We start from the raw sequence: 23,408 nt of genomic DNA on the forward strand, positions 1-23,408 counted from the left end.
AAAGGAGGGAGGGGGAAGGGTTCCTTTTAAATGTGGTGTGACACAACCTAAATGACCAAATTGCCCCTTGAAGATAGGTGGGAAGTTTTCGCGGGGTGTCAGTAAAATGACGAAAATGCCCTCAAGTAGTTGAGCGGTTTAATGCACCGGTAAGAAAGTTGACTGATAATTTGACTTTTGATTCTCTTTTACATTTATTTTACATTTATACTCTTTTTCAATTATGATGTTCGTGAACACAATCTTCTATATATGTTAATAAGTTTTTTTTTTTGTTTTTTTTAATACGATATAAATATTTTGAATTTGTTATAATTGTTTTATAAATGTTAAAATGTCATATTATTGGATCTTCATTTTTTTATTAATGTAATAAAAAGTATTATGCGAGTTGATTGAAAAAATAAAATATTAAAATATAAACAATAAGTATTTTTTTGAAATAAGAAATGAAGAAACATATTAATTGCAATTTAATATCATATTTATTATATTTAATATTTTACATATATAATTATAGTATGTATGTGGCTTTTTAATTTTAAAAATTGAAAAAAAAACATAAATTAACATGTGGATATTATTTATTTAAAAACTATCACAGAATGACAAGTGTCAAAACTCATTAGAAATTGACATGTGGCAAAATTATCTTCATTTATTATAGTAGACTTGAAATTTTCTAAAAAATTTAAATCACTTTCACATTTGGTTTTGGTTGTGTACACATATTTATAAGCTTCAATTTGACGCAAATTCTTCTAAAGTATATTATTATTTGGTTTTATGATAAGGGTCTTGACATATAAGTATACGAAAACTTCATTTTTAAGTTTAAATCACCATTTAAATTATTATTTTTTATCCGTTAAACCATTAAACTCGAAATTTACTTGTTTAAAATATCATTTTACTCAAAATTATCAGGTTTCTAGTTACATTATTGATGTGACATTGACTTCTGATAGTCAAAGGTTTTTATAACAACATGTATTAAGTTATGATAGTCAAAGGTATTCATAGCCACGTGAACCAAACTATTGCTATTAAAATTAACAACCGTATGTTGGATTACCCGAGAAGGAAAGAGAAAACTGAAAACCCCTCTTTCTTTCTCCCCAATTTGAGGTTTCCCAGATACATTATTGATGTGTACATTAACTTCTGATAGTCAAATGTTTTTATAATTACATGTTTCTTTTTCAGACTTTTTTTGTTCTTAAATCTTAACATAAGGTTGTTTCCAGGTCATCACTCTTGTTGATCATAATCTCTATTTTCCTTCCACTATCAACCCCATATCAGAAGATGAATCGTGTTTAACCCATATATTTGATTCTTTTCTAGACCCTATCAAAAACCTTCATAATCGGACCAAATTCGCTTTTCTCAAACCCATGTTTCAATTTCAATTCCAACCTTATTGGAGCCACTTGCAAAAATGGTCGAATCTACAAACTCTCCCTCTCTCTCTCTCTCTCTCTCTTTCTCTCCATCTCACCTAACATCTCCAATTGTACCAACCTACAATCACTAGATCTTTCCAATAACTCCCTCACTGGACCTTTCCTTGATGAACTTTAATACCTTGTCAACCTCTCCTCCAACGCTCTGACATCATCCCACCTTCGCTTCCTATGTGCATTTGTCTCAATGTCATTGAACACCACGATAACATTCTCACTGACACAATACCCCCGCAACTTGGATTTTTGGTGAGATTATATATTTTGATGTTTCTAATAACAAACTATTTGTTCCTATTTCGATGGGCTTGGGAAACAAGATTGGGAATGTAACACCCGATATTTTTATCAAAGCGCGGCACAACATATGGTTTGTCGCGACACACAAATTAAAGGAAAACGTGTAGTGGTTAGTTTAATGAGAATCGTGATGTGGCATTAAAGGTGCATGTCACGCTTGAGCTGTTTGGTGAAACCTTGATTCTTATACCTTGGGCCCTATTTAAAGGCTCATTTCTCTAAGGTTTGCCTCATTTTGCACCCCCATCTCCATAAACGTTCTTCCTCCCAAACCCTAAACTCTTTAGAGATGTTTGACATTTGTTCTTGCCTTTATGAAGAGTGGAAGAAAAAAAGGAGATCGCTCTTGGTGCAAGGAGCAACAACGTAGATCCAACATTCTTACATCTTTTCTACACCATTGTGATATATCTTCTAGATATAGATTAATGAGAATTTTGGAGAACTCCAAAACCTCATGGATATCCTATTTTTCTTATGGACTTGTAAGGAGATATAAAAATAGGAATGTGTGTACTTCCCTTTGTGCCATGCATGAGTTTTGTTCCTTGAGGAGTTAGGTTTGGAGTTTTGTTGAGATTGAGCCTCCGAAAAGGATAAAGTTAGAAACTTTATCCATTTTTTAGAAGAACCAAAACTAAAAGTTTGAACCCTTCTCCTAAGGAATCAAGTACTTAACAAGAAAATGGATTATGTCACGGTAAGCATGCCACGATCGAGGAAGACTCGTGTCTATGGGAGGTTGATGGTAGAACAACACGATAGTTGTACGCCTAGAATACTTATTTTTAGGGGTTTTGTAACATCCCGAAATTCAGGTATAGCTATTTAATCCTTCTCCTTTGTCAGTTTGTCAAGAATGGCCCTTGAGTGGGAAAGTGTTGCAAATGAGTATGCTGGGCGTACTGGAGAGTACGTTGTGCGTACTCATGCACTTAAGTTGGACGCGGACTCGTCTAGGTACGTTGGGCGTACCCAGGGTTACGTTGGGTGTAGCGGGCCCAGATGCAAAACCTAATTTAAGGCTTGTGCACTATAAAAGGAATGCTAAGACCTTATCCTCAACCACCATTTCAGAGAATGAAACCCTAAGAGAGCATTTCCTTCGTCCTAAAGCTTGTGTGTGAGTATTTTGAGCTAAAGGTGCCTTTGTGTGTTAGTGAAGAATGATGAGAGAAGCTTGTGGAGGCTAGGGTTTGAAGTTCCAGCTTGGATCTGAGTTTTTCAGAGGAAGGAGCTTCACTTTGAGGTAAAAAGCTCAGAACTTTCCTCTTTATTTTGGTTTGGTGTTTTATGGTCCATTTATAGGGTTTAAGTCCTAAAGGTGGAGACTTTATGAGCAAGAGGGGCTCCATGGACCTAGATTTGTCCCATTTCAGTGTTATGTGTGATATTGATCCATAAAAATCCCATCTTGGTCGTTGTTATGGAGTCATGCTTGAGTTATGAGCTTTAGAGTGCTGAAAGTAGAGAGATTTGGGTGTTGGTGACTCTCACAGCCACACAAAGGCTTAAAGCCACCAACTTTATGGATTAAGAGGCTTAGAAGTGGTCAGATCTGAAAGTTGGTTATGGGTCTTAACTGTTTAAGACCCCAAAAGCTAAGGAGTATGAAACTTGGAGTTACGCGGGGCGTAATCCCAGTACGCGCAACGTAGGGGGTCGCGTTCCCCGTTTCTGTGAGGTTTTCGGGTACGCCCAGCGTACAGGTTTGGTATGTGCAGCATAACCCGGATAGTTAACTTTTAGGGTTTGGTCAATGTTAGGGTCTTTGAGCCTTGAGAGGGGTAAAATGGTATTTTACCCTTCTGAGAGTGCTAAGAGATGGATCTAGTCTAACCTTGAGAGTTGTATTGATCAGAGTGCTTATTCCATGTGATTAGGCGGAGGCTAGACCGAGATTTATCGATTTCGAGATTGCCGAGTCACCCGAGGTGAGTATTCTCACTATACTGTACCTAGAAGGGTACCTATGTATGACCGGAAGGTCTTATATGCTGATATGTGATATGTATGTTTTATGTATGATGTGTATGATAAGGACCGGAAGGTCAATATGATATGGACCGGAAGGTCAGGAGGTTACGGACCGAAAGGTCGATACGGGTAGGACCGGAAGGTCTACTGGGATTTTGGGACGGAAGTCCCCTGAGACACTCGGACCGGAGGGTCCCACAGATTTATGGTCTGGAAAGGCGTATGTGTTGTATGTGGTATTTTGGGGAACTCACTAAGCATTTATGCTTACAGTTGCTGTGTTGTGTGTTTCAGGTACCAGCGAGGACCGTGGGAAGGCGCCGACATGATCCGTACACACTGAGAGGATTTTTGTATTTGAGATCTTTTGAGATTCTGGGATTATTTATTATGATAACATTGGATACAGTTGTTGGATATTGTTTTTGGTGATTGAAAATATGATTTAAAAATGAAAATTTGTTTTTGAAATGTTGTCATTACAGGTTTATGGTGGAACAACATAAGACATGTAAGCATATAATACTCATTATTGATGGAGGAACATCATGAGTGTCATGAGTCCCTATTGTTGACGAAATGACACGAGAATTGTGATGCCCTATGATGATGGAACGATGCGAGATCCGTGAGTCCTCGTCGTATGTTATTGGTGAAACAACATTAGAGCCATGAATCCTTGTTTGTATGCATTATATGTGTATTGTGTTATGTGTTATTATAGGGAAGTCACTAAGCTTTATGCTTACGATTTTTGATTTAATGTTTTTAAGTGGTACTCTTGTTAAAGCGAATGGTCCAGCTTGATTGTACCGCACACGTATCGTTGTTGATTTATGTTTTGACTTTCGTTGTTTTTATTATTCTGATACATTTTATGATTTGAATCAATGGTTTTGAAATAATTGGATACTTGGGGTTTTATGAAAAATGGATTTGAATGTTTTACTCTTAATTTAGAAGAATTTTTTGGTTTGAAAATTTAGGACATTACAAGTTGGTATCAAAGCATTGGGTTAAGGGATTTAGATGAACACTCATGTGATTCAAAACTCATACTACGATCTCAAAGTTTTTTACAAACATTTTTGTAGCGTCCCAAAATTTAAGACCAAAAATTTCATTTTCATATTAATAAAATCACCAATCAAACATGTTTATAAAACCATAAAGGAAAAACATAGTATGTCAGCCAAACATCCCAAATACATCATAGTCAAGTAAGGTGGAAATCATGGTGTGTGTTTCTGTGCGATGCGATCATCCTGAGCTCTTCCCTTTCTATCCATAAGTACTTGAAACATAAACTGGAAATCGTAAGCACAAAGCTTAGTGAGTTCCCCGAAATACCACATACCATACATATCTGCTAGCTCAAAGTTTTGTCAGGTCTATTTCACCCCCGACTCCATTTCACCCCCGAGTCTATTTCAACTCATGTGTTTGCCCAAGGTCGTATCGAGTCTATTTCACCCCGGGTCTATTTCGTCCCAATATCTATTTCACCCCCGAGTCTATTTCAACTCATGTGTCAGCAAAAGGTTGTATCGGGTCTATTTCACCCCACATATATATAGCAACAGACACACAAGCATATAACACATACAATAGGAGTCACAAAGACTACAAGCACATAACATATCCTAATGTCCTATAGTATAGTGAGTAAACTCACCTCAGGCTGCTGTATGCCAAACAAATGATCGGGTTGTTGGATCGGAAAATCCCCGTGCTAATCAATCAAATAAAACCTCAATTGATAATTGGACCATAAACAATAACTATGAATCTAGTTCATTGTCAAACACCCATGGTAAAAGACCGTTTTACCCTTTCCTCACATCGTCCAATAACCAAGGCCCCAACACAATGACACCAAAAGCCCAATATGGCCCAAATTCTTAAATGATACCCAAATCCCATTATGGTCCTAAATCCAATAAGGCCTAAAGCCTAACAATGACCAAAATTCAGAAAGACTAGTGGCCCAACAAGGCCCAAAACCCTAGTAGTCCAAATATGACCGAAATCACAACACTCAACGAAAGTCAACAATTGTTGAGTACGCCCAGCATACGCCTCTTTTGGCTAGTACGCACTGGGTACGATGTAACATCCCAAATTTCGAGTCCAAAAATTTCTTTTAAAAACATTACTAATTCATAGTGTTAAGTCATTCAAACATGCAAAAAGGGTTTATATGACAAATCATAGTTTCATTTCCAAAACACTTGTTTAATTATCAGAGTAAACATCCCAGGCTAACTTGCCATGGTGTGTGCACCGCAACCCTCCCGAGCTCCTTTTCTAAAAACTGAATACATGAAACCAAAACTGAAAACCATAAGCATGAAGCTTAGTGAGTTCCCCAACCTACCGCATAACATACATATCTACTGATCCATATATGCCATACATAATACTGAGCACATAACCACATACTAGGCTCCTGCCCGCTGCATTGGGCCTCGCACATAATACTTATAAAGCTAGCATTTTTTCTTGAATCTCATGCATTTGAAACCCCCATTCTTTTTTCCTTTTACCACATTCATTTGAAACTCCCATGACTTTTCAATTTCTTTATAATAATAATTATAATTTGATAATTAGGTTAAATAAATATCAAATCTAAAGTGTAATCATATATAATCTAAATTTCAATATTAAAATAATATATTTACTTCTACTTATAAAATTATGTTTTTTTTTATAACTTTTAACATATTATACTTAATTTATTAGTTTTAATATATTATTGGATGTAAACCATTATCATTTTAATGGTATAATTTTTGAACAATTTGTATAAATTACATAAATTATTAATTAAAATATAACATTATAAGTTCAACTTAAATATAAATTTTATTTAACTCAAATAACCCAAAGATTATTTTATAAATAGTTAAAAGTGATAAATTGTAGTGTCTTTCTAATCATGATTGTAAATTGGTTAATAAGGTTAAATAAATATCAAACCTAAAGTGTAATCATAAATATACTAAATTTCAATTTTAAAATAATATTTTTACTTTTATTTATAAAGTTATGTCTTTAAATTTTAACATATTATACTTAATTTATTAGATTTAAAATGTTGTTGCATGTAAACCATTATCAGTTTAAAGCTACAACTTTTGAACAATTTTGATAAAATACTTAAATTGTTAATTTAAATATAACATTACAGTGTCAACTTAAATATAAATTTCAGTTCCACTAAAAAAACCAAATAATATTTTATAAATAGTTAAAAGTGATAAATTATAGTGATAAATGCAAAAACTAAATTGTAATACCAGTTTAACTAAAATATATCCTATATATATTTTTATAATCGTTAAAAATTTTCAAATAAGTAACTTAAAATAATTTATAGTAACAACAGTTAAAAATAACTCTATGTAAATGATTATATTGTTAACTTTACAATAAAAAAACAATGTTTGATGTTTTAAATAATTATAATGATAGAAATTAAAACATTAAGCAAATAAATTTTAAAAATTAGTTAACAATAACAACTATAAATAATATTAAACCATATATAATATTTAATTTTATTGATGTGTAACTCGCGAGTAGAAGTTATTCAAACGATTGAGATTATGACGTTATACTAGATGTATATATTATCATATAATTCAAAATAATCAATATATTATATGAAATTAATATACAAATTACTATATCAAATTTAACAACAACGTTAGAGTTATATTTAAAAAGATATATATTTGTAAAGACTTCAACTATATAGGTGTTTCTGCGCATTACAATGTCAACTCAAATATAAATTTCAGTTCCATTTAAAAAAATAAATAATATTTTCTAAATAGTTAAAAGTGATAAATTGTAGTGATAAAAACAAAAACTAAATTGTAATATCAATTTAACTAAAATATATCCTATATATATTTTTATAATCGTTAAAAATTTTCAAATAAGTAACTTAAAATAATTTATAGTAACAACAGTTAAAAATAACTCTATGTAAATGATTATATTGTTAACTTTACAATAAAAAACAATGTTTGATGTTTTAAATAATTATTATGATAGAAATTAAAACATTAAGCAAATAAATTTTAAAAATATAAATAACAATAAAAACAACTATAAATAACATCAAATCATATATTATATTTAATTTTATTTATATGTAATTCGCGGGTAGAAGTCATTCAAACGATTGAGATTATGAAGTTATAATAAATGTATATATTATCATATAATTCAAAATAATCAATATATTATATCAATTTAGTATATACAAATTATTAAATCAAATTTAACAACAACGTTATTGTTATATTTAAAAAAACATATATTTGAAAAGACTTCAATTATATAGGTGTTTCTGCGCAACGCACAGATATTCGCCTAGTATTATAAATAACGTTCAGCTATATTTAATTAGTATATTGGTGGTATATAACATCAAAAGTCAAAACTATACTCTTAATCACCTAGCATACATCACTTTTAAACACTTCCGGTCCAAACTTTTATAGCTTCAGGCCTCCTCAGCCCGCCCTCATGGCTCATATATTTGGGCCCGTTCCATTTTAACTTTAGGAGTATAGCCTAGGATGTTAGGTCGTCGTTTATTTATTTTTTCAGATTAAAAATAAATTAAAAATAGAGCTTTGAAACTATTTGTTCAATTTATTTGATATATAGCATGGGAAAGTTTTTATGGCATTCCAGTTACCTTTACAAAAAGAAATGCAAGCTATATTATAAAGATATGTTTAATAATTGTATGTATTGTGAGACCCGTATATTACACGAGTTTATTAAAAATAAAATTTTAATATCAATATTTAAACGTTAAATATTTTATAAAATAATACTTTTACATATCATAATGTAATCTTTTCAAACATTTATATATAAAAAAATCAAATATTATTTAGAGCATTTATGAGACTTTATTATCAAATTAATAGAATGATTCTCTTTCCTTATTTGAAATTTTATTTTAAAAAATGGAAATTCTCAAAAAATGACAAGTGGAAAATAATAATTCTAAAACTCTCACAAAATTACATGTGACAAAATTCTTGAGAATTTGACAAGTGGCAAAAAAACTTTCATTTATTAGAGAGTATTTGAAAAACCAGAACAAATATGCAATTTCATAAACATTAATAATAAACCGTTAAGTGTATTTAACATGGAGTTTTAGAAAAAGACCTATTCTTACAGTTGAGTTAACTGTAAGAAGAACAAAATTTCATCTTATTTTCGCTATTATTCACAAGTTAACTCCTAGCTTTTGAACCAATTTCCAATTATTCTCATAAAATTATTATTTTTCCTTTTTCCTTTCAAATAAAATTTCCAAACAAAGATTATTTTCATTAAATTTGCCATCAAACATTTTCCTTTCAACGATTGCATCGTTTGCTGTCATAAATTACTATTTTTTCTCAAATGCCATTCAAGATTATAAATTTGTATCCAATCAACAATCATATTGGTTTATGTTTAATTATCGTTTAAAAAAATCACCATTTTTGTTCCCAAAAAAACCCCATTAATTTATCTGTGTCACATCGACCCGAGTATTTACTATCACACCCATTTGGGAAAATAAACAAGATAAAGGGGGAAAATCATATGTTTAAATGTGAAAGGGCAGAAATTGAATAATACTAAAATTACAATTCAAACCCCAAATTTTGTCAATTCATATCATGACAACCCTTATATTTTTATCCCTAATTTGAATCACACACACAGGGGTATCGCCATTTGTAGATATAGAGAGCAAAAACACACAAAATTACCTCTCTCTCGTTCTTATCCATTAATTGATTCCGCTAATAACCGCCAAATTTCACAGAAATTTTAAAGCGCGTCTTCTCAAATCTCTGTTAGATCTTCACTCAGGTACATAGAACTGTAATCTCGTATTTGTTTATGCAAATGTATGAGATTGCGCGTTGATTGAAATGTGTAAATGTTTTTTCTTTCAACCTGTTGGTGATTGTGTCTAGGTTTGTGTTATTGATGTATATCACTATATAAGTTGCTCGATTTTCAGTGTTTATAGTCGCGAACTTCGGTGTAGTTTTTTTCTTAGGTTTTTTTATTTTTTTTATCTGAAACGGACTTTTTTCTTAGTAAATTAGCGAACGATGGAACCTTTGTTTGCTAAATTGGCAATGGATGGGCGGCTCTAGGATTAGGGTTTTGCAGAATTGATGAATAATTAGGTTTGATTTTTTTTTTTTTTGGCAAAATTTAGTGTCTGTTTGTTTAGGTCTAGGTTTAGGCTTTGCATCGATAAAGGACTGATTTTTATGTTATCTACATGGTATTATTTGCTGAATAATCTGGTTACAAGGGTTCTTTACCCGAAGCATTAGGGTTTTGCACAAACCGCCAAATGACTGGTTATTTAGTTGCTGCAATTGATCAGAGGCTAAAATGATCGGAATTCTCTTCAATCCACTCACAATGAATTGGGTCGTTTTAAAGTTATAATGAACCAGCGACCATGTCTAGAGTTTTGCATGTTAACGATTGAGTTTGGTGTTATATCTAAATTTTATTATCTAATCACTAAAATTTCTTACTTTAAATCTTGAATACAGGTTAGAGTTTATCAGTAAGTCATCCGATTGTTGCTTATCTACCGTCCTGACATAATGTCAGAGCCGGATGTAATCAAACCTGAGGTATTATATATGGTTATTCCCTTTTTTTCTATATGCACTCTCTTTTTTATTTATTTGTTTTTGTACTTGATCTTTTTGGCTCTTCCAAAAGTATTAATTTTTAGGTTGGTTATATATGTAAGAGGTCTAGGTTATTGTCTTACTTTTTCCTGCCTTCATACTGGAAAAGACACTTATGGCCTTGGATGTTAAAAGTTAGCATTTTTTTTTGTAAGATAATGGAAATGTGATGTTGGGTGGATGGCAAAATTAACACAGGATGTTTGGCAAGTTTATTCCATTTTTTTATATCATACATAGAAACATTCATGTATTTTCAATCATCAACCTTATGAAATCAGAGAGTCGATGCGTTTTCTTGATCATGAATTAGTTTTATAAACCATGAAAGCATCAAAGTTCTGTTCACAAGTTTTAAATAAGGGCTAACTTTTTTTTTACCCACTTATGCAATGAAGTGGTAACTTTGTTGCATAAATAGGTGATTACCCCTATCAATAGTGTCTACAAATTTTCTTGATCATAAATCAGTTGTTTAACCAGGAAAGCATAATATCTTGTTTACAGCTCATAAATTTTGTCTACAACTTTTTGTAAACACCGGTTTTTGGTTTTCGGGATATGAGACCACTTTTTTTCTATCTGGTTTAACATGAAAACAAGGTCAAGTTATACCTTTGCTTTTTATGGGTTTCAATTTCCCGAAAGGGCAAAAGAATCATGCACTATGTGGTACCAGACTTTTGGGGTTTTGAAATTTTCTCTAAAGTTTGTGAATCCTAAAAGTGTTCATATTTACATACAAAGTACATATGTGGCACAGTGATTTTATTCTAATGTTTTTTTTATTCAGATGATGAAGTCTTATATATGGCTTCAAACTGCTGATGGGTCGATTCAACAAGTGGAACAAGAGGTTGCTATATTTTGTCCTTTGATATGTCATGAGATACATGCAGGCATGGGATCTTCAAAAACATACCCAATCTCTCTTCCAGCAAGAGTAAATCCTGTCACATTAAGTTTAATCCTTGATTACTGCCGATTCCATCAAGTCCCAGGCCGCTCAAATAAGGTATGCATCAAATTTAAAAAAAAAAACATTTTTGGGAAGAAAAAAAAAGCTAAAAAAGGCACAGGTCAAATGTTTAAAAACTGCCCAATGTATATATACCAAGTGTTCACAAGCTTATTAATTGTTTTATTGAAGAAGTTGGATCATTATTTCAAGGGTTAAATTCAAGAAACAGTAACATAGTTCCATTGATTTGTTTATATAGCATCCTACTTTCACTTCTTCCTAGTACAACATTCTACTTTGAAAAATCTACTCAATTATAGCAATGTCATCCAAATACAAATCAACTTTGAATTCTATAAATAAGTTAGATTTTGCATCCAGATTAGAATAAATAATTGAAAGTAGAATGCTGTAATAGAAAGAAATAAGAGTTGCATGCTATAATAATAATGCACAAGTAAAGAAAGTACATTGCTATTTTTTTTTTGTATAGGAGCGGAAGTCGTTTGATGAGAAGTTCATTCGGATGGACACAAATCGGCTGTGTGAGTTAACATCTGCTGCTGACAGCCTACAGTTAAAGCCATTAGTTGATCTTACAAGTCGGGCACTTGCAAGAATGATTGAAGGAAAAACTCCTGAAGAAATCCGTGAAACATTTCATATACCCGATGATCTTACAGAGGTGTTTGTTGTTTATATTTATAAAATGGCATAATAACATATGTTTTATTAGCATTTAGTAATAATAAATCTTCAATTTCTTGCAGGAAGAAAAGTTAGAGCCTTTGAAAAATATAACTGATGATCCTCGGATACGATTATTGAATCGACTTTATGCAAGAAAGAGGAAAGAACTAAAAGAAAAAGAGAAACTTAAGGTAATTAATGCTTTCTTGTTTGTCAGTATGACAAGACATGACATAACAGTATGACTAGACATGACATAACAGGTTGTATTATGTGTGTTTGTTGTACCTGGACTGATGTCATTGGGACAAAAGTTGCAATTTTTTGTCCTGCCTAAAAAGGTGGAACAGTCAGGGATTTGTTCTCTTTTTGTGAAAAAGACATAAATGCCCTTCTGTTAAGGTAAGTATTCTTTTTTCGTGTTTGTGAGTATGACAAGACATGACATCACAGTTGTTCTTGGACTGTGAGTGGGACCAAAATTGCAATTTTTTGTCCTGCCCAGCCCAAGAACAGGGAACTATTTGTATTTGGGACATGGAGTTGTTCTTGAAAAAGACGTAAATGCCCTTTCTGTTGGGTTTGGATTTTCAGAATGTTGAGGTGGAAGCGGAGCATGTAGATGATCGATCAGTTGATGAACTTTTGTCATTTATAAATGGAGAAAATGGAGGTACCTCCCTAGCATCAGTATGAGTACTTGCTTCTCTTTCTATAGTTTTTTTATATTTATTTATTAAATGTGGGTGGCGATTTACTTGTTAAAATTGACAGTTTTATTATATGATCTTGAATTGCATTTATATTTTGATGTTTATCATTATTATTATTGCAGAGTCAAAAGAAGTAAAAACAGCAAAGAGCAAAAAGAAAAACCGAAGAAGAAAGGAGCAACATAAGAATAATGCTCCTGTATGCGCTATCTCAGATACTTCATCTACAAACAATGCCACCAAGGTAGTTTATTCTTTACAAAGCGATTGAACAAGTTCTTCATTTAAAAAAAAAAAGAAAAAGAAAAAAGACATGTGTGTTATGTTTACAGGAATCAAATGGTATTGGTTCTGTGGGGCATGATGATGATGATAATAGGGTGAAAAGCCGTTGTCTACCCAATATCAACGAGCTTTTGAAGTTGCAAGATTCAGAAGATGATAGATTTGGACTTGATGATGAATTTGATGATTGTGATATAGGAGATGGGATAGATCCTGAAATAAAAGAGCAAATTGACAGGTACTTCCATTTAATAATTCTTATTCTTAGGGTGAATTGAATTTGAAAACTGAAAGTAGAATGGTATGATTGGTGTTTTGTCAGAGAAGTGGAGGACTTTGCACGAAGGTTGAATTCTGATTGGCCGGAGAGAGTGCAAGAGCTTTTGTCTCTTGGCCAAGAACGGAGGCCAACTTTATATTCTGTTTCTGTTAATGGAAATGGAAATGGTTGCTCAGCAAAATTCTCAAGTATTTTTTTTTTTTTTTTTTTTTTTTAAACTTTTTACTACACCCCATTAAACAAAATCCAAGACTTTTGCTAATCCTGTTGGTGTAATAAAATGGACAGATTCAACAAGGCTGGAGATGGAGAAGCATGAGAAGTGATGAGAGGAGAGGAGGGAGACTCAGATTTTGACCTTAAAGAAAGAAAGAAAGAAAGAAAGAAAGAAAAAAGAAAAAAGAGATTAGAAATGTACCGATGGATGGATGCCATGGGAATTGGGATTATTCTCAAGTGTAAACCACCTCACCTCACCTCACCAGTCGCCTCTAATGACGTTTCTTTGTGAAAACCCAAATGATGCATGCATGCAATTTTGATTTGTTTTTTTTTTTTTTTTGGTTGGATAATAATCTCAAGTTCAAGTTTGTACTATTATTTAATGGTGTTAAAAATAAACAACCAAATTCTACTTGCTAAAAAACCTCCAGACTAGCTCACAGCAGGATAAAAATAACCATTGCCATATAATGACAAAAAAGTAGGTTGTCTCGTTTTAATTGTTATGATGGTTGATGTATCCGATGAAAAGAAAGATTTTTTTTTTGTCTTTGATAATCAATTTTTTTATGCCCTTTTAAAATTAAAAAACTGTGTTCAGTTGATGTTTTTCGTTGATCCTTTCTCAATTCCACTCATTACCTATGACAACAGATCTCGGAAGGTTGGAATCCTATTATAATGAGTTAGGGTAGGTAGATGTCAAAATTCGTCTCTCCACACAAAGGTGGACACGTGATTTCATATTAGGTGGGACATGATTTTTTTTTCTGCGGTAAAACATAATATAAAAACATAAAAACGATCAATTCCATCTTTGGAGTGGAAAGGGAGTTGATTTTGTACCCAATTTCGAGCTTGGAGCCGCCAAGTTGAAGATATAGCCAGGTGAGAAGTGCGATTTGCGAAGGCAACAACGCGAGCAAACAGAAAGCAGCGACCGGCAGCGAGTCTTCTCTTCTTCAATATGCCACTGCTGATTTTTTTTCTTATTCTTTCTAACCACAAGGGCCAAGGCTAGCATAAGCCATTGGGCTATTGTCTATTTCTTTTTCTTTTGGGGCTTGAAATGTTGGATTAAAACTTTGGGCTTCTAATTATAATTTCAAGCTTCTAAATTGCAGTCTAGAGTGACATTTTTTTTACGTAGTTGCACAATTTTTTTACATAGTGACACAATAATAAGAAAAAAATCGAATTTGTTGCACTTTGTATAGGCAAATTAGGCGTTGCCGACGCCACTATTGGACACCATACAAAACTGCCCTTGTCTGTCTCTCCATGGAGAGAAGAGCGTTGTTTTATAAAGATGACATTCCGACATATGAAAAGCGAGGGAACTTGTATGTCAATGAGGAAAAACAAGAATAAGAAGAAGAGAGTAAGTCAAAGTGAGCAATAAAATAGGCACAAAGATAAATCATAATAAAAGCAAAAAGACTTCAAGAACTTGCAAATGCGACAAAAGCGAAGGAAGTAAGTCAATATAAACAATAAAAAAATATATGATTAAAATAATAGACAATTATACGAAATGAAGCATATATCAATACCTCCAAATGAGACCAAAGCAAGGGGAATAAGTTAATATAAGCAATAAAAAATATATGAATAAAATAACAGACAATTATACGAAAGGAAGTATATATCAATATTAACGATCATGATAGAAAAAACGACAATGGTGCTAGCCTACTCATGTTTACCCCTTCAAATCGTCTTATCTGAAGTCATGTCCTTAGAATGAACAAGCTTCTCCATGTTTGGTCTCACATTATCCTCCTAAAACGTCTCATCTTACCATCAAACAGCATATGCTCTATCCTCCTTATTGGTCTCCTTCCGACATGCCATAGCCCCATACCAACTCAAGCGGCATCTAAATTTTTATAAGATCTATGTCACTCCTAACGATTTTCTTATAACAATATTCGATATCCTATTCAACAAAATTCTACTACAAGTCCACCTAAACATCCTTATTTATGTTACTTCCATCTTCACTGTCCTTTTTGTTAGGCTAACATTCAAATTCATACATCATGACAAGTCTAATAGCCACCTTGTAAAATTTTCCCTTCATTTTCAAAGTACCTTCTTGTCACACAAGACTCTGATAGTCGCCCTCTACTTTAACACACCCGCCTTAATGCAAAGGGTGACGTTTACCTCCACACCAACTCCCCACTAAATTTGAACCAAAGATACTATGTTTTAAACGTGTTGATCTATAGCTTTTTTCAACTCAATCTTAAAATTGACTACCAAAAAAAAACATACACCAATGCATATCCCTTTGGATCTCATAAGATCCATCGCCTAAGATCAAGGCGAAGACGTACAAGCTGAGAGTAGAGGTGACAATTGTGTCGTGTCGTGTCGGGTTCGTGTCGTGTCGAAACACTAAACGGGTTGAAAGTGTTTGACCCTAACCCGACCCATTTAATTAACGTGTCGTGTCGTGTCAATCCGTTTATTTTCGTGTCGAGTTCGTGTCGGGTTTCGGGTTAGGGCTATACCTCGAAATATGTCGTGTCATGTGAGGTTAACAGATTGAGCATGTTGGAAGAGTAGGAGTTGGGTAGGCGGAAAGGAAAAACTAATAGTTTGGAGGCAGAATGGATGAAGTCATAGGAAGTTCAGATGACAAAATTAAAAGAGTGGGAGTTGGGGAGGCGGATGACAAAGGTCATGAGGATGCGATAGTGGTGAAAGAGACTGGGTAGTTTAGGAGAGAATGGAAAAATTGAAATGAAGTCTTGATATAAACGGCTAAGTCATTTCAACATTATAAAACAATTCAATTCGAAGGCTATCTTTTACTTATGGTTTTGATTTTGTATCTTTCTAGTTTATTTAAATAATTCAAAATACCTGCATATGAATAAACGGGTCATTTTCGAGTTCAAATTCTCAACCCTAACCTTACCCATTTAATTTTCGTGTCGTGTCAACCCGTTTATTTAAACGGGTTGAAATATCTTACCCAAACCCATTTATTTCGTGTCGGGTTCGTGTCGGGTTTCGTGTCGTGTCAATTTTTGCCACCTCTAGCTGAGAGTCTTATCTTGGTGTAGTCCAACCTCAACCAAAAAAGAACTTGTGTTTCCGACTGGGGTCCGTTCAGATGTCGTAAACACCGACAATACATATCGCAAAAAGCAATGTCATATCTCCTGGTGATGCTTCTAGCTTTCAAGGTTCTCCAAATCACCTTTCGGCGATAGCTTTTAACAATGGCTTTTTAATGATTTTTTTTAATCATTTTCTACTAATCTTATTTAACATTTATATATCTTCGTCAATACATTTTTCCTTTTTACACTTAGAACATTTATATTCATTTATGTGAAAAGTTTTTAAAGTCTTCCTTTAATTTGTTCTTTTAAGAACCTCTCATATATAGTTTTTAATATCTGATAATGTGAATTTTGATAGTCTTTGATAAAGACTTTTTAACGATATTTTTTTGCACATAAGAGGTTCCATTTTATTCTGCATATATTTAAAAAGAAAAAAATATATATTGTAAAACATGCTCCCTTGAAGGTGGTTCACCATTTGGTGAAGATATAAAGACATCTTGCCTTGTTATGTAAGCATGCTCCATATGATTTGAACTTAGGTCTCATATTTTACATATTTAGTAAATTCAATGGATGAGTTAAAATATAATAAGAATTAATGTTAAAATATGACTTAAGAGTATAAAATGAAAATAATTTTGAAGGAAAAAATTTAAGTGTCAAAAAAAAAACCACTCAGTGAAAAATAAATGGTTATCATAAAATGCAAAAAAAAAAAAAAAAAAAAAAAAAAGGTCTAGCCCTCCACTGGGAGGTGCATTAATAGAAGGCTAAAAGCGACCAAAATCTAAACCAATGTGGCACTATATGTACAAGTAATTAACGCATTATCCTCTAAATTTCCTATTTACGCTTGGGATTAAAGGACTTGCAACAAATCTTGTAAGAGCATACATAAGCAAATAAAATCCATAACAATATACAACTTTCACTACAAGACGTACAACTCTCTAATGCATTACACACTTGGGACAATGCATTAGTCGGTTGTACTCGTTGTAATGGAAGTTGTAGATTGTCATAAACTACATATACACTTAGGCAAACTAGTAGTAGTAGTTTAGCACTACGAGTGTTGAGATTCAGAGGAGGGTTGAAGCTGCACATGTGGGCAAATCCTATCAGGTTCGCCTCTTGTCCATAAATGTCTTAAATCACCTCTCTTCATTCCCAATGTTATAAAAGTCCCTGCAAATATTAACTATAAATAAATTTGTACAAAAATTCTCTTATCAACTAAACCTACCCAATGTGAAGGGAACAATGTAAAGCAAAGCTGGTTGACCATGTCCATCCATCAAGTTCAAAGCCACATATGTAATAAGTAAACCTGCATGTTAAAATAATAATAAATTAATTGTTAAAAAAAGTAACTAGCAAACTGTAAGTAGATTGGTATTATGGTATATTGTATGTATACAAGTTTGCGTACCTAATCCGTAAGCAATCATTGTCCATGAGAAATATCCGGTTCGAAGGCTCTTGTTGGACAACCAATCGTATCTGTAAATAAAGTCAACAAAAACAATCTCTGACTTAATATTTACTAATTGGGTAGATTTTTCAAAGTAGAATGATGAATTGTTGTAACCTTAAAGAAAAGGCTACTAATAATCCTGGTAAAATGATATCACCAAATCCAATGATGCTGTAGCCACCCCATGGATCAAACATCCTAGGGATTTTCAGCAGCATGGGAATCCCATCTTCACCACTGTTATCTCCACGAGCCACCTGTTAATTCATAATTAAATAAATTATAAATAATAATCTTCTACTTTAAAACTCAAAATAAGAAAACCCACCACTATCATCACACTTTCATGGAACATCCATTTTGATACAAACACCCAGAAAATGTCATACAAGAACGCACAGCTCAACAGAACGGTTCCAACCTAAATTCGTCAAATAAAAATATTTATTAATTAATTACCTTAAAACACGCAACACTTACTTAGAAAAAAAAAACAAAACAAAATTTTGATGATTACCTTGAGATTAGGCACTTGGATTATCTGGATTACTGTGATAATCAACGCGACGCCCTGATGTAAAAATTGAGATAAAAAAACAAAAGATTTTATTCTATGTAACTATTTCATCTCTTTCGAAGTTGCATATCAATTCAAAACATTTAAAAGAAAATATATGATAGATAATATTAAATTAAACTTACAAGTATATCTTGGCCTATCCAAGCAAAGGAAAAACGGCGATAAACAGCCCATACAACAGCAGATGTCACACAGAATGGAGAAACACCTAGTGTTAAATACGATACTGCCCCTAGGAAAGGGATCTTCACATATGTTTTTGCAGCATGTTCAAATATTTTGAAACTGCATTTATTAAATTGTTAGTTAGTTCAGAACCAACTTTAATACCTATGAAACTATGTTAAATTGAAGAATACCATGACAATAAAGCCACCAAACAAGTTTGCAGACCCTGAGAAGTGAGAACAAACAAAAAGAGTGAATATAAAGAATTTTCCTTTTGTTTATAAAATGTGCAATAGAAAATACACATTTTGATAAAAGCAAATAACAGTGAAATTATTATTATTATTATTATGAGATACCTCAGCACCACCAATGGCAAACAAGACAACCAAGACTTCAATAAACCCGTATGACATCCACTTGTAAAGCATAACCAAGAAACATGATGCAATCACAACAAACACAATTGCTGATGTGGTGTTGATCTCCACCACACCACTTGAATTTGAAACCTCCATATTCAAGTATTCATCAGAACCATCCTGTAAATTTCACATTCATATCAGTCAAAGTCAAAAGTCAAAAAGTCAAAAAGTCAAAAAGTCAAAAATTCAACCTTTAACAGTTTGTCCTGCTCAATAGCAGCTTCTCTAGCAGTCCAGGCAGACCAGTAAGATGCACATAGTATGGTGCCAACAGCCATAAGCCATAAAAACACCTCAGCAACATCAACCAGTGGCCTCTTTGGAGAGTATAGCTGCACAAAAACTGAGAATAACACCAGTTACAATTATAACAAACCACCAACCTTGCTACTATTATTTTAAGGTTGGTTTTCATCATCATTTTATAATCATCTTAATACACCTGTCCTTACCATTCAAGTTTTTCTGGAGATTCTGTTTCAAGCTTTCACCAGCATCTTGTGGAAGCATGACTACAGGGATGCCAATACTAACATCAGGTTCATCTGGTTCACACACCATCTTGAACAGTTCTAAACAAGAATCAACATTTATGAAGTTAAGATATACTGTATGTATATGGTAATAATATAGTTTCTTTGATTGATAAAATCCCCAATAAGCTTTACATACCTGTGCCATTGTTAATGATGAGGATAGCTGAAGCACCAGCAGCTTCAGCAACATTTGCCTTGGTTGTAAAGCTGCAGTTCCCTCGATGCACAAGGATAGTTTCACCAGTAAGCTACAGAAAACATGATCATAAAAATTTCAACAAAGATCTACAAGGAAAGAGGAAGAAGAAGATGAAGAAAAAGTAAACCTTGTTTTTAGGTGTTGTGCAACAGTCGGAAGGGTCTGCAAGAGCAATTCTGCTTTTATCGGCATCCTTCTCCTTTGATTCCAAGGTGGGACCAAATCGGGCACCAACACCCACGAACTCATCTTCTTCTCTATCATCAATCCAAGTTGGAACCTTCACCTGTTACATAACATAAAGGAATCAGCAAATAGGTGAAAATTTGTACACCTGAAATTCGGATTTTCTATATTTCACATGCTTGAGCTAAGGAACTTCTGTTTAGGGTACGATTATGATTTTCTTAGATTTAATTTGACTCATGTTATCAACCTTACATCACAATCCAACTCTAATACCTCAACCTTAGTCCATCAGCCATAGAAGAACTTCAATTTGAAACAATAATTAAGTAAGAAAACTATTGCAATCACACAAATCACCGTACACTGCGTGACAAATGAACCAACCTGCACACAGAGAAAGCTCACGAGCAAAAAACAATAACAATAACAAATGAATTATTACCAGAACAAAGTTGTTGTCACAGCCAGGTCTCGTAGGAGCAACATCATCATGGTGAACTATATCGCCGGCGAAAACAAGAGAAACACAGGAAATTAGCGAAATTACAACCAACGCAAGCACAGCTCTGCTTGGTATCGCTGCTGCTGCCTCCATTACTTGGTTCTTGGATCAGGTTTGAAAGCGATCAGCAGTAGAAGGAATTGGTTCAAGAAAACGTGAAGATTGGTGCTGCTTCGTTTTGGTTTGTCATTGTGCGGTGTGACGACGGCGATGACGATGGAGTAGGCGGCAGAAAATGGCGAATATATACGTACGGAAAGCGCGTGTGAACGCGAATTACTTCTTTTTGTTACTTTCGTAACCAACCGCAACAATGGCATTTGAAATGTCGCTCAACAAAATAATAGACTTTTTTTTTGGAATTTGCAAGTGAGTGTTGAGAGGGCGGTCATCAAAACCGGATATCCGAAAATTTGGACAGTGGATTTTTGATATCCGAATCCGTATCCGAAATTTCAGATACGGATACGGATTCTGAATCGGATATCCGAAAATTCAAAGTTTCCAAAATTCGAGATTGAAAAATTACGAGACAAATGAAACCAAAAAAAAAAATCACCATTGCCATTGTTCCAAAATTCAGATGTCTCGAGTTCTTTGTTAATTGTTATAGAGTTTCAATATTAAAACATATATTGCGTTTCTTAGTCATTACTACACAGATTCCAAATTCATTCAAGCACCCCTCACAACATTAGTTGTGTTCACACCAAGAACGAGGAGGATAATGTCTTATAAATTAACTTTTACCACATATGATTTTCAAGTCTAATTAATCACTACATGTTTGTTGAACGCAGCTGAACCAAATAATAATGCTCACATGTTATATTTTGAAGGTTTAAAATTAATATATCCCTACTCTATTTAAAAGAAATGCATACGTATACATTGAAAACATATAACGAGTATGCATTTTATTTCGGATATTCGGATATCCGAAATATCGGAAAACTCATAAAACTAATATTCGTATCCGAATCTGAAAATTCGGATATACGAGTTTCGGATATCCGAATTTTCGGATAATTTTGTTTCGGATTTTCGGGTTTTCGGATCGGAAGTTTGGATGCTGATATTTTTGAACACCCCTAGTCATGAGTTTGTTAAAAAAATATTTCTATATTATCATGTGACCGATTTATGATTGTATGTAAAGATACGTTCGTATTTATTGGGGTTGCCTAAAAAGACACTCATTTTACCATATAGACACTCTAACTTAATTTTGAAATATTTTTATTGGTTGAAATTGCATTGTTTTCCGAAAAAGTTGATTATAAGTAGTTAACTATAGGTTGACTTTTTAAAAAGTGGCCAATAGGGTGTCCAAGGGGTGTCTAGCAACACTCATAGACTTAATCTTCGATACTGGTGAAAATGTCTCATCATAGAACTCTTGGAGTTTGAGAAAAGCCCTTTGCAACCAGTCGTGTCTTATAAGTGTGTACATTCTCATCCATGTCGATCTTCTTCTTGAAGATTCATTTGCACCCGACTGTCTTACGACCTGGTACATTGTCAACTAAGTTCTAAACTTGATTGTCATACATGGACTGTATCTCGTTGTCCATAGCCTCTTTCCATTTAGCAGACTCAGGGACTGCCATGGCTTCCGTGTAGCTGTTAGGTTCATCCAAACTTACTGGTATACTATCAATGATAAGTGTATCACCTTCCACAGTAATATGGAAACCATAGTAATGCTCAGGTGCATTCCTAACTCTCGTGGAACGCCTCAGAGGTACAGACTCGTCAGTTGGATCAACAGGAATTTCCTCCTCATGTTGACTGCTAGGGTTTGAGGTTCCTTCACCACTTAACTCTTGAATTTCTTCAAGGTCAATTTGCCTCCCACTGTTTCCTTGGCTTATGAACTCTCTCTCTCTCTCTTGAAAGACTCCTCTCCTTACCACAAAGACCACATTATCACTGGGTCTATAAAAGAGGTAACCAAAGGATTTATGTGGGTAGCCGATGAAAATATATCGCTCACTTCGAGGTTCGAGCTTATCGTGAGTCTCGCGCCTCACGAAAGCCTCGCAACCCCAAATCTTGATGTGGTCCAAATTAGGAATTTTTCCCAGTCCACATCTCGTGAGGTGTTTTGACAACCTTTTTGGTAAGGACCATATTAAGAATATGGGCGGAAATCTCTAAGGCATACCCCCAAAATGAGATTGGTAGTGAAGCTCGATTCATCATGGAACGAACCATGTCCAACAAGGTTCGATTACACCTCTCAGCCATACCATTAAGCTGTGGTGTTCTGGGAGGTGTCAATTATGAGATAATCCCACATTCCTTAAGATAGTCAAGGAACTCTGTACTAAGATACTCACCACCTCGATCGGATCGAAGCATCTTAATGTTCCTACCCAACTGATTCTCCATTTCCCGTTTAAACTCTTTGAAATTTTCAAAGGTTTCTGACTTATGCTTGATTAAGTAGACATAGTCATATCTACTATAATCATCAGTAAAAGTCACATAGAAGCGGTTAGCATCTCTTGTGGCGGTTCTGAATGGTCCACACACATCTGTGTGTACGAGATCCAACAAACCTTCACCCCTAGCACAAGTACCGGTGAAGGGTGACT

General features: G+C 33.7%; 2 protein-coding genes and 1 pseudogene across 3 annotated transcripts; 2 read left to right on the plus strand and 1 right to left on the minus strand.

The window, feature by feature from the left end:
* Positions 1-1,000: 1,000 nt before the first annotated feature.
* Positions 1,001-4,025, plus strand: LOC122195156 (receptor-like protein 44; annotated as a pseudogene).
* A 5,453-nt stretch (positions 4,026-9,478) lies between these two features.
* Positions 9,479-13,944, plus strand: LOC111902676 (SKP1-like protein 21). Its single transcript, XM_023898492.3, has 10 exons — positions 9,479-9,644; positions 10,352-10,435; positions 11,289-11,510; positions 11,950-12,141; positions 12,227-12,337; positions 12,741-12,819; positions 12,982-13,103; positions 13,192-13,382; positions 13,467-13,612; positions 13,713-13,944. The coding sequence occupies exons 2-10, from the start codon at positions 10,406-10,408 to the stop codon at positions 13,748-13,750; spliced, it is 1,131 nt and encodes a 376-aa protein (XP_023754260.1). The 5' UTR covers positions 9,479-9,644; positions 10,352-10,405; the 3' UTR covers positions 13,751-13,944.
* Positions 13,945-17,520: 3,576 nt separating this feature from the next.
* On the minus strand, positions 17,521-21,124 carry LOC111902677 (signal peptide peptidase-like 4). Of its 2 annotated transcripts, none has more exons than XM_023898493.3 (14): positions 20,749-21,124; positions 20,245-20,403; positions 20,055-20,166; positions 19,835-19,954; positions 19,574-19,725; positions 19,317-19,499; positions 19,149-19,183; positions 18,912-19,074; positions 18,727-18,780; positions 18,538-18,630; positions 18,324-18,466; positions 18,165-18,235; positions 17,979-18,062; positions 17,521-17,920 (listed from the first exon to the last, which is right to left on the minus strand). In XM_023898493.3, the coding sequence occupies exons 1-14, from the start codon at positions 20,899-20,901 to the stop codon at positions 17,799-17,801; spliced, it is 1,644 nt and encodes a 547-aa protein (XP_023754261.1). In that variant the 5' UTR covers positions 20,902-21,124; the 3' UTR covers positions 17,521-17,798. The 2 variants fall into 2 exon arrangements, with proteins under 2 accessions (XP_023754261.1, XP_023754262.1); XM_023898494.3 differs by having other exon boundaries at positions 17,975-18,062.
* Between the last annotated feature and the right edge of the window lie 2,284 nt (positions 21,125-23,408).

Source organism: Lactuca sativa, chromosome 7 (assembly GCF_002870075.4).
Source record: "Lactuca sativa cultivar Salinas chromosome 7, Lsat_Salinas_v11, whole genome shotgun sequence".
Taxonomy (NCBI): domain Eukaryota; kingdom Viridiplantae; phylum Streptophyta; class Magnoliopsida; order Asterales; family Asteraceae; genus Lactuca; species Lactuca sativa.